Source organism: Poromitra crassiceps (assembly GCF_964638095.1).
Source record: "Poromitra crassiceps genome assembly, chromosome: 27".
NCBI lineage: Eukaryota > Metazoa > Chordata > Actinopteri > Beryciformes > Melamphaidae > Poromitra > Poromitra crassiceps.
This window is the reverse complement of record NC_139650.1, coordinates 2,526,327-2,543,826: the sequence shown is the minus strand read 5'-3', so window position 1 is coordinate 2,543,826 and position 17,500 is coordinate 2,526,327. Positions and strand designations below refer to the sequence as shown.

General features: G+C 45.9%; 1 protein-coding gene across 1 annotated transcript in view; it reads right to left on the bottom strand.

Moving 5' to 3' along the window:
• The window catches only part of LOC310799219 (retinoic acid receptor gamma-like), a 65,738-nt gene extending 49,099 nt beyond the window's left edge, over positions 1-16,639 (bottom strand). Inside the window, 1 exon segment of the mRNA XM_083661787.1 lies at positions 16,534-16,639. Within this exon segment, the coding sequence (XP_083517913.1) occupies positions 16,534-16,560 (27 nt within the window). The 5' untranslated portion in view covers positions 16,561-16,639.
• Positions 16,640-17,500: the final 861 nt, after the last annotated feature.

Below are 17,500 nucleotides of genomic sequence, written 5' to 3'. Positions count from 1 at the left end.
TTTTTTTTACAGTGTAACAACAGTGTAACTATTACATCAATTTATACACTTTCATCAATAATGTCGTCTTAACACATTGAATGCCAGCCATGTTTTCATTCCTGTAGGTAAGTTGTGCCAGGGGTGTTTTTGACGATTCTGGCTCATTTTAGAGACAGCCGAGGATTCTTTTCTGTTAAGAATTCATGAACACCAATCATCTAAAAATAACTAATAGAATGTGTGCTTTCTCTGTCTAAAAGAGTTAGTTTGCAGAGTTAGTAGTTATGTAGATATTAGCCGTTGAGTACAGCATGGTTTCAGCGTCTGGAAATTTATTCAGAGATAAATGGCTTTTTGTGAAACAGTCACTTTAACCATTCATTTTTGGCATCAGTAAGACCGTCAGACATTCTAAACAATAGTTTTGAACAGTAATTTCCTCCATAACAACAGGAAACACCCCTCTCATTCAAACTCCCTCCTCCCTCCTCCCTCCTCCCTCCTCCCTCCTCCCTCCGCTGTACAGCGGGCGTGTCAGAAGCGCTTTTGCTGCTGCCTGCCTGTGTGCCTGCCTGCCTGCTTGCGTGCGTGCAGACGCTCCTTGTGCGAGTCAAGATGGGCCGGGGAATGCGTGGGCGATGGGCAGATGTTGATTCTGGCCTTTCTGAGGTGTTTCAAAGTGTGTTTCACCTATGATCTATTTTGCAAATCGCTCTCCGCTCTCTGTGTGCTGCTGCCGGTGCGCGGCCGCTCTCAGGCAAGACAAGTCTGTTACTGTAAAATCGCCACGGCATTTCCTTGAACGGCTTGGTCCCGCGGCAGTTTTTTCTTTGATTTCGGTCGTCTGGGGGAGCACTGTCAACACTTAGTGGGTCGGTAAAATAGATTATACACATTATCTTGCTCCAATAGTGATCTCGAAGATGTAAAAGCGGTTGATTGATGTCCCACTGTCAAAAAAAAAAAATCTTTATGTAAGACGAGTTAGTCCGTCCTTGGCACTTAAGCGCTGGATTATGTAAGACGAATTAGTCCGTCTCTGGCACTTAATGTGTTAAGTGTCAGATGCATTGGTGCTGCCTGGCTCGTGTATAAATGGCTGAAATGATACAAATACTCAAAAACTGCTAAAAACTACTAAAACTACTAACTACTAAAAAAGAAATAGGCCTGATCAGCATGATCCTGTTATCCTGCCTGTAAATGTGTCTTCACTTTATGGCTTCCCAACAAAGACCACATCTTCCATTTATTTCAGCATCAGGAGGAATGGGGTTCAATGTACGTCTAATTACTAATGAAACCTCACGCACGCACGCACGCACGCACGCACGCACGCACACACACACACACACACACACACACACAGACACACACACACACAGACACACACACACACACACACACACACACACACACACACGGTCATTACTGATGCGTCTGCCCTGCACTGAGAGCTCAAATTAAAATCACTGTGGCCAGACAGCCCTGCTTTGACTTTGACACGCCCGCTCCTTCATTACTTTCTCCATTATTTCTTTTCCTTGGCCCGCGCACACACACACACACACACGCACGCACGCACGCAGGCACGCACGCACGCACACACACACACACACACACACACACACACACACACACACACACACACACGCACACACACACACACACACACACACTCGTCTCACACTATATTTGCACTGTATACACAGTGGCGTAAAGGCAAAATATCCAGCAATGGCTGATCTTTTGTGTGTTAAGATTCTTTTATTTTTTTTACGTTTGAGCCGTTTTCTGCACATCATGTGAAAAAGTGAGTGCCAGGCAGGCCCGGCTCCAGACCCAAGTTACAGAGGGGGCCTGCCACTAGCTTGGGGGGGCCAAGCTACCCAAGGGGGGTCCGGGGGGATTCTCCCCCGGAAGAAGATTTTGTACATTTTAAAGTAAAATTCGTCAACCTGGTGCATTTGAGAGCAAAATGAAGAGGCTAAATCTGTGAAGAACTACACACATCTCTAATGTGTTGTGACTTTACAAATAATTAGGCCTAAACAATTAATATTAAGTGTATTTACACATTGTGCACAAATTGCATTCATTGTGACAAATTTACAATAGTTAATCCAGCCAGAATCATTGCAAATGGATGTTCAAAGTAACAGTTAGCAATAGCATTCAGTTAATCAATGCCTAATGACAGCCAGATTCCATGTTAAACTTTAAAACAGAAAAACGGAAAAACGTTTAGCAAAATTTTTTTTTTTTTTTTTTTTTTTTTTTGGAATGGGGGGGCCAGTTTGTTGAATGGGGGGGCCCGGCCCGGTCAGGCCCGCCCCTAGCGCCGGGCCTGGTGCCAGGTTGTGTCGTTGGGTGAAGCAAAAATGGAAATGTCTGAAGGCAGAACGCACAACCCGGTGCCGATAACACTGCTTGTGCAATGTTTTCAGGGGAATGGATGAATGAAGAAAGAGCTTCTGATGGAACAATAGAGCAGCAGCCTCTCGTGTTGTGAAACGCCTGCTTGTCAGGAAGGCCGTGCGTCAGTTGGAAAATGGAGTCGACGGGTGGTGAAGCGCTGTGGGCTCGCTTTTGACATCGCTGCTCTGCGGATCTTTGTTCTTTTATGGATCACTTTTGGTTTGGCCCCGCTCTTTCCCTTTTCTTTTTGAAGTCTATCGTGTCATTATCACTACAACATTGAGTAAATACGCTCAAACAATACGCGACTATATTTATGTCGCCAGACATTTGCTCAATAGAGATGCATTAAGAAACAGAAACAACACACTGCAGGTTTATGGCTTGGTTCAGTTGCAGACGTCTCTTATTTACTTCTCTTTTTGTAAGGTTTTTTTTCTTTCCAGATTTTTCTCCCATTTTCAACCCAAATGTAACTTGGCCAATTCCCCCTGGTGTCCCACTCATTGCTCCACCCCCTCTGCCGATCTGGGGAGAGTTGTAGACTAGCACATGCTTCCTCAGATACATGTGCAGCTGCCAGCCGTTTCTTTTCACCTGACAGCGAGGATGTTTCACCAGGCAGGATGTACAGTAGCACGTGGGAGGATCACGCTATATTCCCCCCCCCCTCAGTTCCCCTCCCCCCGAACTGGCACCCCGACCGACCGGAGGAGGTACTAGTGCAGTGACCAGGACACATAACCTTAATCCAGCTTCCCACTCGCAGACACAGCCAATTGTGACAATTGTGACACAGGGGTTCGAACCTGCGACCCTCATGTTGGTAGGCAGGGAATCTACTGCTGCCCTGGAGTATTTACTGAGATGTGTGTGTGTGTGTGTGTGTGTGTGTGTGTGTGTGTGTGTGTGTGTGTGTGTGTGTGTGTGTGTGTGTGTGTGTGTGTGTATGTGTGTGGGTGTGTGTGTGTAGTGTATCATTCTCCCAGAGGAGCGGTGGTCCCTACAACGTCTTTGCACAAAGTCAAAAAGATCAGTTAAAAAGATCAGGTGGGCAGGGCGAGGTATAGCTCCATATCAAAAGGAGAAGTAAAATACGAAGTCTGCTTTTGAAACCACAGAGTCTCATATATGTATACGGCGCCACCTGGAGCCAGGGAGTAACCAATCAATTACCAAGTCTGAGTGGGTATGAAAGATAGATCCCCCCCCCCCCACCCCCAACAGCCAAACATGACTTCAACAGGGATAATTAGCAGTGAAGCATAAAACCACCATCCAATGTATTCTGAGAGATGAACCACAAGCCAGAAGATGTGCGATGCTGAAAACACTTATGAAAATGCACATACTGCTTATACACACCCACCATTACAGGCACAACACACACACATCACCCACAAACAATATAATCCGATTTCTCGCTTCCAAACAAATAACCATACTATATTTTATGTCTCAAGTTGACGTGTTAAAATGTCTGCTTAGGAGGAATTCAAATATCGCTGGCTCCATAAACCATCGGCGTCTCACAGCAATTCTGTAACCGCAAAATGTTCTTGACTGCGGCGCACATGATCGCTCTAATTTATGCACGCTATTATGTTGTCAGCTTAGTCAAGAAATGGCACGACAATAAATAAGACATACTGTATGTACAGTACATAGACGCTCAATGCATCCCTACTTTTGGAGTGTTATTCAGAAACTTCTTTGAGGATAACTGCTAGCCGACAGTCACCATCTTACAATAGCTGTTTTTCCAATACAGGATATAAGATGTTCTTATCTTTGGTACCTTTTAGGCCATGGCCGCCAAATTTGGGGCCGCCATGGATTTGACAAAAAATTGATTTTGAGAAAGAAAAATCGGTCGACATCACTGTCTGTAGCGGAGTCATTTTTGAAGGTAGAGTGATGGTACTTATATCATATGAAACTATAGACCCAAGGAATCCATTGGTACCAACCATGTCATGTGGGGACACTACGAATTAAACCTGTTTCTGACCTGATTTGTGAGTCGCATGACTCATTTTAGAGTCGGGTACAAATTTGAGCTTCGTCGGACATCGTTTGCAGTGTCCGAAATTTTGGTCAGCTGTCGCCCGTCGGTCGCACGGTTGAAGCAGAGCTACGAGTCGATTCCTCGCTCAGCTCAGTGCCTTTTCTCAACGCTTTTCACTCACTGGACATACGGGACGTAGACGATACAAACGCTGGCAGGAAAAAGCCGTTGATCTTCAGCAGCCCAATTTGTCTGATCTGATTGATCTAACGTTAGCTTTGTTAGTACAGCTTAGGGTTGTGCGATGTCATGAAAATACCCATTGTGATAGTTTTACAGTGAAACATCGTTTTGGACGATGGCATCGTCACGGGTGGGGGTGGGGGAATAATTAATTATTGCGTTGCTGTAATTCCATTTGGCTAGCCGCTGCAATGCGTTCACGTTAACAACACAGGACAGGTGAGCTCTATGATACCAGTGTGCTTGGATAGGCTATTAGCCTCTGACTGAAGTGGGCAGTGGCTGTCACTACCAGCAATTTGAACAGCGCAACACAAATAACGTTAACGTTACAGATCCTCACCAACAACATGTGTGTGTTGAATTTAACTAGCTGGCAGAAAACTGACTGAATTACTGGCTGATATAACGTTAGATTCGCGTGGGCTTTTGAACCTAGAGAGAGGAGGAATGGCAAGAGAAACGCAGCTGCTCTATCTAGTATGGAGCGACTCCAACTTTCACTTTGGAAACAGGCGAGTTAAATTCCCAGTTGAAGACTTGTACTCACTTTAGGTTGAAAACAGGAAAGAATGTGAAGTTTGTCTTAAAAAGTTTTCACAACACAGCTGACTTCTCACGCGCTGGGGACGCCCCGGCGACATTAAACAATCGCACCCAGTTCAGAGAAGCAGTGGAGCGGAGGAGCGGCTTCTCTGAGTCTGAACTGGATGCGCTTGTTTAATGCCGCCGGCGCGTCCCCCGCGCATCACGGTAAGTGGACTTGGCCTTTTTTATGATTAAAACAGCACAATTTTAATTTGAACAGATAATTAATTACGATGATCCGATGTAGAAGGCTCAGAGGTCGATGGGGGGTCGGCCCATCACGATGGTCGATGCCATCGTCCATCGTGGCAACCCTAGTACAGCTTGTTAGTTTGTTGGTGCTGCTGACTTGCATGTGTGTGTGTGTGGACAGATGCCTTGCTGCCTGTCTCGGAGCGTACATTCAAACAAATCTTTATTGATAATTGTCAATACACAGACTGGACCGCAGGGGCCGACAAGCTGTTTTATTTTCTACTAGCGGAATATCCGTGCAGTGTATCGGGCTGTGAATTAATCGTCCCTACTTACCTAAAAAAAAAATCGGCCTCCGTTAGGTCGCCCGCAGGGGTGCTCTCTACACTTCCTGAAAGATTCAGCGCGATCACAAGTAAAATGGCATAGCTGTGGCCGAACACAGTTTCTGCTCACTCACTCACACACAGAGACTTAGCATGATTCTTAATATAGGATTTGACAGGCACAGGCACTCAGCTTGACGGTTAGACCGTACAGTGTGAGGCCGTAACTCATCGTGAGCTTTGGCTTTACATCGCAGATGATTTACTCGTACAGTAGGAGATGCAACAACATTTCTAAAATCGTACAGTGTGCCCAGCTTTAGGCTGGCTTTACATGGTGAAATGTTCACGCAACTTTAGTTGGTTGGAACTTATGTGAAACTAAGTTGCAAATGTGTTGCATGGTTTAAAGCCCTCTGCACTGCACTTGAAACCTGTCTGAAACTCAGCCACAACAGTTCCAAAACTCTTAACTTTGTGCAACTAGTTTCATGCAACGGCCAATCAAAATGCTGATAACGTGTCAGATGACGATATCAAACAGCTGAGCCATGTCAACCAGCAAACGTGAGCTAAGCAAACTATTGTTGATGTCAAGCGGCGACAGTGAGACTGTGCATACTCGAATGTTAACTCGGCGCATTGGCTGCGGTACACGTTCAAAACGTTATCGTGTCGTTTACCAAGAACTTGCAATCATGTCGGAAATGGCATTTCCTCATTCCTCACAACAATGAGTTGACGCCGCGGAGTCACATTTTCGAGGAGCTGCACGCCCCCTACGCCGAGCTGCGCCGATAGGACGCCCAGCTGCGGCGACCCCCTCGGTGCAGTCAGCGCTGGCGATTTCGCTCGAGCATAATTTGCGCTTAACTGTCAAGTTGCATGGAAATTATGTTTCACCTTGAGTTGCACCTTGAGTTGCATGTACTTTCTGTCAGAAAGGCGTCTTTCCCTTTAACTATATTTATGCAAAAAAAATCTATCTGCAAATTAATAAAAAATTGCTTTTAAGTAGGTAAAAGAGTATTTAGAATGTGAAAAGGGATGATAAAATGTACATGAATTATGCGCCAGGAACGCTGTATTACTTAGGATAGTAAGTGTTGGTTATGTTGGATATGGTTTAATTTGTAATTAACAAGCAGGACATAAATACCCACTTCACCAAAATAATCTGCATAATTTTAAGACAATAAAATGACACAAACATATTTGACTCGGGTATAGAAAAGACGTATTTAAATACAGTGTGGTAAAGCCTTTCAGATTTAAAAGGAATCTATTCTCAAATCTAGATGGGAGGATGACTTAATGTGCTTGTGGAAAGAACTCAAATATTGTCTAATGTTGACAGTTGGACATTATCGCCTGAAAATCACCCTGGGCGCTGTCCCATTATTTCTTCCACCACATCCAGAGAGAGTCACTTGATGGGAGAGTGAGTGTGTTGACTCTGGAGGGGAGTCACTTGATGGCAGAGTGAGTGTGTTGACTCTGGAGGGGATTTGCACTGGCTAACCACACAATAGGAATAACACTGTGTGAATTCTGTCTCGGTGGTGCTAATTGGAATGACGTTGATGATAGTATTGTTTAATAAAACACACAATGTTGTGATTATGTGGAGGCGAGCCTGCGGGCGGCCCGGGGTCTCCGGGTCGAGCCCGGGGTCTCCGGGTCGAGCCCGGGGTCGCGCCTCCGTCGCTCCAGGCTCCGCAGCCTGCTCAGGGGTCAGGGGCCAGGGGTCAGGCCTAATTGAAGCATTTGGTAGGCACCTTTTCATTTAGTATTAAAGTGAAATGTCCTTCCAAAGCCCCCCTTCCTTCTCTCTCTCTCTCTCTCTCTCTCTCTCTCTTCTCTCTCTCTCTCTCTCACACACACACACACACACACACACACACACACACACACACACAAACACACACACATACACACACACACACACACACTGTCTGTCTGTCTTGCTGTTGCTCTACAGAGAGGATTAGAGGTGTGTTTAAAGCACTTGTAGCCACTATTGAAGAGCAGCCTCGGGCGATGATTAAAAAACACTGAGGAGTGAGAAGAGAACACTTATACAGTACCTGCTCCTGCTGCCTGATAGACCATTTTTATTCAGTAAAGCTGCTATCGAAAAGAAATCGGAACACGCTTTGAACTTTGAGAATGTGCACTGACTGCAACAATGAATGTAGCTAACTAGCTGCTAACTAGCTGCTATCGAAAAGAAATCGAAAAACACTTTGAACTTTCAGAATGTGCACTGACTGCAACAATGAATGTAGCTAACTAGCTGCTAACTAGCTGCTATCGAAAAGAAATCGGAACACGCTTTGAACTTTGAGAATGTGCACTGACTGCAACAATGAATGTAGCTAACTAGCTGCTAACTAGCTGCTATCGAAAAGAAATCGGAACACGCTTTCAACTTTGAGAATGTGTACTGACTGCAACAATGAATGTAGCTAACTAGCTGCTAACTAGCTGCTTTCGAAAAGAAATCGGAAAACGCTTTGAACTTTCAGAATGTGCACTGACTGCAACAATGAATGTAGCTAACTAGCTGCTAACTAGCTGCTATCGAAAAGAAATCGGAACACGCTTTGAACTTTGAGAATGTGTACTGACTGCAACAATGAATGTAGCTAACTAGCTGCTAACTAGCTGCTTTCGAAAAGAAATCGGAAACACGCTTTGAACTTTGAGAATGTGCACTGACTGCAACAATGAATGTAGCTAACTAGCTGCTAACTAGCTGCTATCGAAAAGAAATCGGAACACGCTTTGAACTTTGAGAATGTGCACTGACTGCAACAATGAATGTAGCTAACTAGCTGCTAACTAGCTGCTATCGAAAAGAAATCGGAACACGCTTTGTACTTTGAGAATGTGCACTGACTGCAACAATGAATGTAGCTAACTAGCTGCTAACTAGCTGCTACCGAAAAGAAATCGGAACACGCTTTGAACTTTGAGAATGTGTACTGACTGCAACAATGAATGTAGCTAACTAGCTGCTAACTAGCTGCTTTCGAAAAGAAATCGGAAACACGCTTTGAACTTTGAGAATGTGCACTGACTGCAACAATGAATGTAGCTAACTAGCTGCTAACTAGCTGCTATCGAAAAGAAATCGGAACACGCTTTGAACTTTGAGAATGTGCACTGACTGCAACAATGAATGTAGCTAACTAGCTGCTAACTAGCTGCTATCGAAAAGAAATCGGAACACGCTTTGTACTTTGAGAATGTGCACTGACTGCAACAATGAATGTAGCTAACTAGCTGCTAACTAGCTGCTACCGAAAAGAAATCGGAACACGCTTTGAACTTTGAGAATGTGTACTGACTGCAACAATGAATGTAGCTAACTAGCTGCTAACTAGCTGCTTTCGAAAAGAAATCGGAACACGCTTTGTACTTTGAGAATGTGCACTGACTGCAACAATGAATGTAGCTAACTAGCTGCTAACTAGCTGCTATCGAAAAGAAATCGGAACACGCTTTGTACTTTGAGAATGTGCACTGACTGCAACAATGAATGTAGCTAACTAGCTGCTAACTAGCTGCTACCGAAAAGAAATCGGAACACGCTTTGTACTTTGAGAATGTGCACTGACTGCAACAATGAATGCAACAATGAATGTAGCTAACAAGTGACTTCAAAGTCACTGCAGCCAAGTGGGAACTCCAAGTTGACACTGCATGGCTCTCACCAAAACACATTATATAAACTCCATGGTCAATATGTTATTCTTGCAGAACAAAAGTGGATTTGTTTCTTCCACAAAAAAAAACAAGTAGTGGATGTTGTGCTTCCTTTTGCTAGTCTTAACTTCTCATTTACTACTTAGCAGCCAGGAGAGCCACTCCTTTTCAGATCAATAGAAAAACAAACTCAGCTGACATGTAGCACGGAAGAAGACGGAGACTTTTTCCTAATTATTGAAGACATAAAAAAATAAAGGGGAGAGAGGGAGAGAGAGAGAGAGAGAGAGGAGAGAGAGAGAGAGAGAGAGAGAGAGGAGAGAGAGAGAGAGAGAGAGAGAGAGGGAGAGAGAGGGGGAGTATCCAGACAGCATTCTCTGCCTGAGGCGCTGTCATTCTTGAAAAGTATAGAGAACAAAGATGAGATTGCAATGCAGTTAAAGGAGTTATACCCAATACACACAAGCCTCCCAACCACCCACCCAACCCACACACACACACACACACACACACACACACACACACACACACACACACACACACACACACACACACACACACACACACACACTCTCTCTCTCTCTCTCTCTCTCTCTCTCTCTCTCTCTCTCAATCACATGCACACAGACAGTTAAACTTTTCCAGTCTGTCCTCTGAGTCACTGAAACCAGAGATGCAAACCATTCTTTATGGATATATTTACAGTGCTGGACATAATTTACAGCAGATGCACTCATCTCGTCCCAAACGTTACACTTCACAAACTGGGCCTGAGCGCGTTGTGAATGAGAGGATGAAGCAGAAGCAGAAGAGACAGAGATGTGGGTGAGACTCTGACCTGGGGCACAGAGATGTGGGTAAGACTCTGACCTGGGACACAGAGATGTGGGTGAGACTCTGACCTGGGACACAGAGATGTGGGTGAGACTCTGACCTGGGACACAGAGATGTGGGTAAGACTCTGACCTGGGAGACTCTGACCTGGGACACAGAGATGTGGGTGAGACTCTGACCTGGGAGACTCTGACCTGGGACACAGAGATGTGGGTAAGACTCTGACCTGGGACACAGAGATGTGGGTGAGACTCTGACCTGGGGGCACAGAGATGTGGGTGAGACTCTGACCTGGGGGCACAGAGATGTGGGTGAGACTCTGACCTGGGACACAGAGATGTGGGTGAGACTCTGACCTGGGGCACAGAGGTGTGGGTGAGACTCTGACCTGGGACACAGAGATGTGGGTGAGACTCTGACCTGGGATGCAGAGATGTGGGTGAGACTCTGACCTGGGGCACAGAGATGTGGGTGAGACTCTGACCTGGGGCACAGAGATGTGGGTGAGACTCTGACCTGGGGGCACAGAGATGTGGGTGAGACTCTGACCTGGGGCACAGAGATGTGGGTGAGACTCTGACCTGGGGCACAGAGATGTGGGTGAGACTCTGACCTGGGACACAGAGATGTGGGTGAGACTCTGACCTGGGGCACAGAGATGTGGGTGAGACTCTGACCTGGGACGCAGAGAGACCCACGGCAGCAGCAACGTGTGTTTTGGGACTCCAGTATATTTAGGTCTTCTCCATGTTGTCTAAAACACCGACTGCACCACTGTATGAAATGCATTCACTAAAATACATTTAGTTTGAGTTATTCTTTGGACAGGAGAGAAGAGAAGAGAAGAGGAAAAGAGGAGAGAAGAGAAGAGGAGAGAACAAGAGGAGAGGAGGGAAGAGGAGAGAGGGGAGATGAGGTGAGGTGAGAGGGGAGGAGAGGAGAGGAGAGGAGAGAGGGGAGGAGAGGAGAGGAGGAGAGTTATATTTAGATAGTGTGTGTATGTTTTCCAGATTGGGATGTCTGCTGTGGCTATTATATTGTTTGCACCCAGCTGTTGATGTCCTGTGTGTAGACTCTTCCACCTCTCCCTCCCTGGCGTTAATATGGTGTCAGGGTGTGCTGATGAGCATTCCATCAGACATTAGGAAAATTAATCCTGAATAGATTTGTCAGGAGTTTGCTAAAATAGCAGCGGCTGCATAGCATTGAAATGCATAGCACAGAATGGCATGGCGAGGCCGGTCAGCAGTATGGTGTTAGTACACGGAGCTACACGGCTCGGAAAAGCTGGGCAGAAGCACTTAGCAGTCAAATAGCATCTTAATGACCAATCATCCATCACACAAGGCTTTTTTTGAATGTAGCTCATTTCATACAAAGGATGATGAAGGAGTTCCGTTGGTAACATTTACAATAAGCGTAGCTTCATTAAAGGGACACTCCGCTGAAAAACAATGCTGATTTATTTTGCACAATGATCTCACACATCTCTGAAAACTGTAAACAGTTTTGCAGACATTGATTTAGTTTGACAGTTATTGAGAGTTGATTCGAGTTAGATTGTGGACCAGTGATGTCATTTGTGCATGAATGACATCACTGGTCTACAATTTAAGTTAGTTATTTAATGGTTAGGGTTAGGGTTCAGCATTCATTAAGGGTTCATCAATGCTTATTAAGCATTATTAAGCATTAACTAACCATTAATTATTATTGTAAAGTGTTACCATTTCAGTTTGACGGGGGCAGTGAGTTTATGCATGCACACACAGGCACACACACACACACAAGCGCGCGCACGCACACACACACACACACACACACACACGTACATACACACACACACACACATTGTCTCGCTCTCTCACATACACACATACACACACACGCACACACACACGCACACACAATGTAGAACAGAACAGCAGCGATCAGATACACGTAGCACAGATTGATCTTGCGATATCAAAAGGAGCTTATTATTTCATGTTTCCATCCTCCTTATGTAATTGTGTGACAGTAACCTGTTTACGTAACCTCCAGAGGGGGCGAGCGGCCGGCGCTGGGTCCTGCATGCTCAGGTACAGCAGACCTGCTCAGTGGTTGATGAAGCCATCCATCAACCTGACAGCCAGTCTGCTATAGGCCCAGAGCCTGCAGGCTATAGCCAGCCTGTCTGGCTGACTTTGTTACCAAGCCCACCTGCACCACTGAACACAGACACTAACCAAGAGCCATGGAACACGGGGGAAAAACACTATACATAATGTATGATTATCATGACTCAAATGGTGCCATAACTTCTACATGTATTTAAGCATTTAGAGCTGCAATGTTTAGTGGATTAATTGATTATTCGATGGACAGAAAATTGATCGCAAACTTTTATATATATATATATATATATACTGTATATACCAGAAAATATTCACATTTAAGAAGCTGGAATGAGACAATTTTAGTATTTCTTAGCGTATTTAACAAAGAAATACTAAAATTGTCTCATTCCAGCTTCTTAAATGTGAATATTTTCTGGTTTCTTTAGTCTTCTATGACAGCAAACGGATTCTCTTTGGGTTGTGGGCTGTTGGCCAGGACAAAAGAAGACATTTGAGGACTTGAGTCAAGTTTTTCACCATTTTGTGACTTTTTATTTTCTCCACTAATCGATTCGTTGAGAAAATAAACGACAGATTAATCGATAAATAAAATCATTGTTAGTTGCATTATTCCCCCCCCCCCCAAAAAAGTTGGATTATTCACTTTTTTTGACTGACTTTATTTTCTGTGACCATGTTGACGACCTTAGTACTGATCTTTCTGTCCTTCAACAACTGTGAATCAGAGCGTTTCAAGGCAGAATACAACAGCAATAAACAGAGCTATGCATCCATCACACGAACAAATGAACACGGAGACACACACACACGGACGGACACACACACACACATATGGACGGACACACACACACACACACAAACACACACACACACACACACACACACACACACACACACACACACACACACACACACACGTGTAAGCGTTCATCGCCTCACATGAAAGTGCTGATCAGCTTGCATTCCCCTCCTTTCCGTTTCTGTTGTTCCTTCTCCCTCTCTCTCCAAAATCTCTGTTCTCAATTAAAGCTGTCCTCAGGAAACTCAATCTCTCTCCACTCACGCTGCTCCGTTCCTCCACACACACACACACACACACACACACACACACACACACACACACAGAAACACACACACACACACACGTCTCACTCATGCTCTGACATGTCCCGTGTCCGTCTTCTCACACACCGCCGAGGAGCGACCGACTAAAAAGTTGGAAGGAAAACAGAAGCGAGATCGAGCTAAGCGGTAAAAGGTGGAAAAGGCAAACTCACCGGGAGCGGACTGGGTGGAATGCGCGCGGCAGCAACACAGTCAGAGAGTCAATAGGGAGATGAGATGAACACTGATGAAGTGTGAAGCAGAGGAGTCGTTGTGTTTGTCAGTCAGACGTCCGTCTCACAGCCAAGATAGAGCGTAGCCTGTTGCATTCCGCCTCCCTCTCCTTTTTTTTCCTGTCTCTCTCTCTCTCTCTCTCTCTGTCTCTGACATACACACTCTCTGTCTCTCTCTCTCTCTCTCTGACATACACCCTCTCTCTCTCTCTCTCTCTCTCTCTGACATACACCCTCTCTCTGTCTCTCTCTCTCTCTGACATACACCCTCTCTGTCTCTCTCTCTCTCTTTCTCTGACATACACCCTCTCTGTCTCTCTCTCTCTCTCTGACATACACCCTCTCTCTCTCTCTCTCTCTCTCTCTCTCTCTGACATACACCCTCTCTCTCTCTCTCTCTCTCTCTCTCTCTCTCTCTGACATGCACCCTCTCTCTCTGTGTGTGTCTCTCTCTCTCTCACTCCTGAAATCCTTGTGTACTTTGATTCACAAACCCTGCCTCTGTCACGTGATCTAACACTTCAAATATACAGCACATTTTTCAGCAGCCACAGAGTGCCTGGAGGAAGGGGAAAAGAGGGCCCAGAAAGCTTAGGTTTCAACTTGCTGCCCACCACCACCCTGAACCCCACCCCCCTCTCTCTCTCTCTCTTTCTTTGTGTCTCATATTCTCTCGCTTTCCTTCCACTCCTCCACCGCGCTGTCATTCAACGACGCACTTTTTTCTCGGATTGGCAACTCCCTGGATTGCTTTCCTTCGATGTTTGAATTCGCTCACTCTTCTGCTCGCCATCCTGAGACAGGCCTGCTAACACCTTAACGACGCAAGAGCTGTACACACACACACACACACACACACACACACACACACACACACACACACACACACACACACACACACACACACACACGCATGCAGGAACGCACATGTCATGTCATGCACACACACACACACACACACACACACACACACACACATGCAGGAACGCACATGTCATGTCATGCACACACACACACACACACACACACACACACACACGCATGCATGAACGCACATGTCATGTCATGCACACACACACACACACACACACACACACACACACACACACACACACACAAATGAAACAGCCATTAACTCACAGACATACACAAACACACACTCTGCAGCCAGGCGGTGCACCTTTGGGGGTATCAGTATCACTCCTTGGCCTTTGCTTGGTGTTTACAATGCCTGAACTTTGGGGATGTGGGAGCCCAGGGGCCCCCCCGAGCACAGCCCCCCCCCCCCCCCCCCCAAGCACAGGGGCCCCCGCGCCCGAGCACAGCCCCCCCCCCCCCCCCGAGCACAGGGCCACCCCTCCCGAGCAGCACAGCCCCCCCCCCCCCTGAGCACAGGGGGCCCCCCGAGCACAGCCCCCCCCCCCCGAGCACAGGGGCCCCTGCGCCCCGAGACACACTGTGACCAAAATGTCCCCGATGGCAGAGAAACACCCTCAGTCAGCATCACTGTCCTCGTGCATCAGGGTGATGGAAACAAGGTTTGAGCAACATGAAGAGCTGAACTAACTACGCTACAAACTCAAACTTGTCACTGAACATGTGTAGTGCTATAGATACCAAGGCTGCGTTTATAATGCTGTTTTTCTGGAAATCCATTGTTGTTATTTTACTAATTCCATTACATTTTTCAAACTCCTTTTTTATTTATTTATTTATTTTAGGGGTTATTTATTTATTTATAACTTGGCCATCTCAGACAGCCTCTTCGACATGTTTCTCAACGCGACAACCAATTTGTGAGGTGACCCACGCTAGACCGACCCCCCTTAAAAAAGAAAAAAAAAAGAAAATGTGCGTTATTGACAAAGCACTATATACTGTAAATAAAATGTTATTATTATTAAAATTATTATTATTATTATTACTATCATTATTCCTGGCGGTCAGGAAACTGTTAAGTCAACTAGTTGACGAAGTTGAGTCAGCCCTTGATGTTTCAAACTCTGGCACCTCCTCAGTCTTCTCAGCGTCGTTGCACTGAACATGACATATTTAGGACCGTGCAGACAAATATATGCTCTCTGAGCGACGATGCGACTCACGGCGTCTGGTATATACGTTAGATGACTTCATTAAATCTCCAAATGTAAACTTGCGTGAGCTGTTTTCTGACTTGTCTGGGAAGCACAAAGAGCCATTCTCCTGGCAGCTTCCGCACATTTAAATCACTTTGAGTAGACTCATTTAAATCACACTCTTTTCCTCCTGCAGGATTTTCCTACGCAAATCAGCCTAGTGGTTTTCTGGTAAGGAAGCGTTTGACGGAGATCTATTTAATCAGTGATGAGATCAAACACACTGTGGCCATCCAGCGCCTACCTGCGCCTGAGCTTGCCTACTGTCTGTCTGACCAGCTGGACTCAGAGCGGACCACCACAGTCTAGTCCAGTGCTTCTCAACCCTTTGATTTAGTCCACTTTAGGACCCCCATTTGATGAGATGTTGTTGTCTCTCAGACCCAACCGTGTTAATGTCATGAAATCATGTTGAAGTTTAACAACTGATCCGTTTGCTGGGGCCCCCCTGAAACCCACACAGGACCCCCGGTGTTCCCCGGACCCCACGTTGAGAACCACTGCTTCTAGAGGCAGGCTGGACCAGGCTGGCCCTGCTGCAAACTAACAGCACAGAACTGTGTGTGTGTGTGTGTGTGTGTGTGTGTGTTTGATGAGCACCTTATATGTTTGTAAAAGAAATCTGCATATTCTCACCATTTGACAGACTGATTTCCAGCACATCCCACCTCTGTGCTTTGGCTGATGGGGATCGAACCGGCGACCTTCGTCCCAGCGGGCCGCTGTAACCTCGGGGACTCCTCCTCTGCAACAGGATGAACGAGTGAGGTCAAAGGTCAGCGCTGTTTGTGTTCCACTGTCAGTTGAGTGTGTGAAGAGCAGAGGAGTATATTTGTGGACGCGTGTGGGTGAGTGTGAGAGCAGTGTTTGTGACAGTCACCTCTGAGGGCTGCTGATATACATCCTTCCTCACACAGGCACACACTCTCTCTCTCTCTCTTCATCACCCACTCTTCCACTCTCTCTCTTCATCACACACTCTCTCTCTCTCTTCATCACACACTCTTCCACTCTCTCTCTCTCTCTCTCTCTCTCTCTCTCTTCATCACACACTCTTCCACTCTCTCTCTCTCTCTCTCTCTCTCTTCATCACACACTCTTCCACTCTCTCTCTCTCTCTCTCTCTCTCTCTCTCTCTTCATCACACACTCTTCCACTCTCTCTCCATCACACTCTCTCTCTCTCTCTCTCTTCATCACACACTCTTCCACTCTCTCTCTTCATCACACACTCTCTCTCTCTCTCTCTCTCTTCATCACACACTCTCTCTCTCTCCATCACACTCTCTCTCTCTCTCTCTCTTCATCACACACTCTTCCACTCTCTCTCCATCACACTCTCTCTCTCTCTCTCTCTCTCTCTTCATCACACACTCTTCCACTCTCTCTCCATCACACTCTCTCTCTCTCTCTCTCTTCATCACACACTCTCTCTCTCTCTCTCTCCATCACACTCTTCCACTCTCTCTCTTCATCACACACTCTCTCTCTCTCTCTCTCTCTCTCCATCACACACTCTTCCACTCTCTCTCTTCATCACACTCTCTCTCTCTCTCTCTCTTCATCACACACTCTTCCACTCTCTCTCTCTCTCTCCATCACAC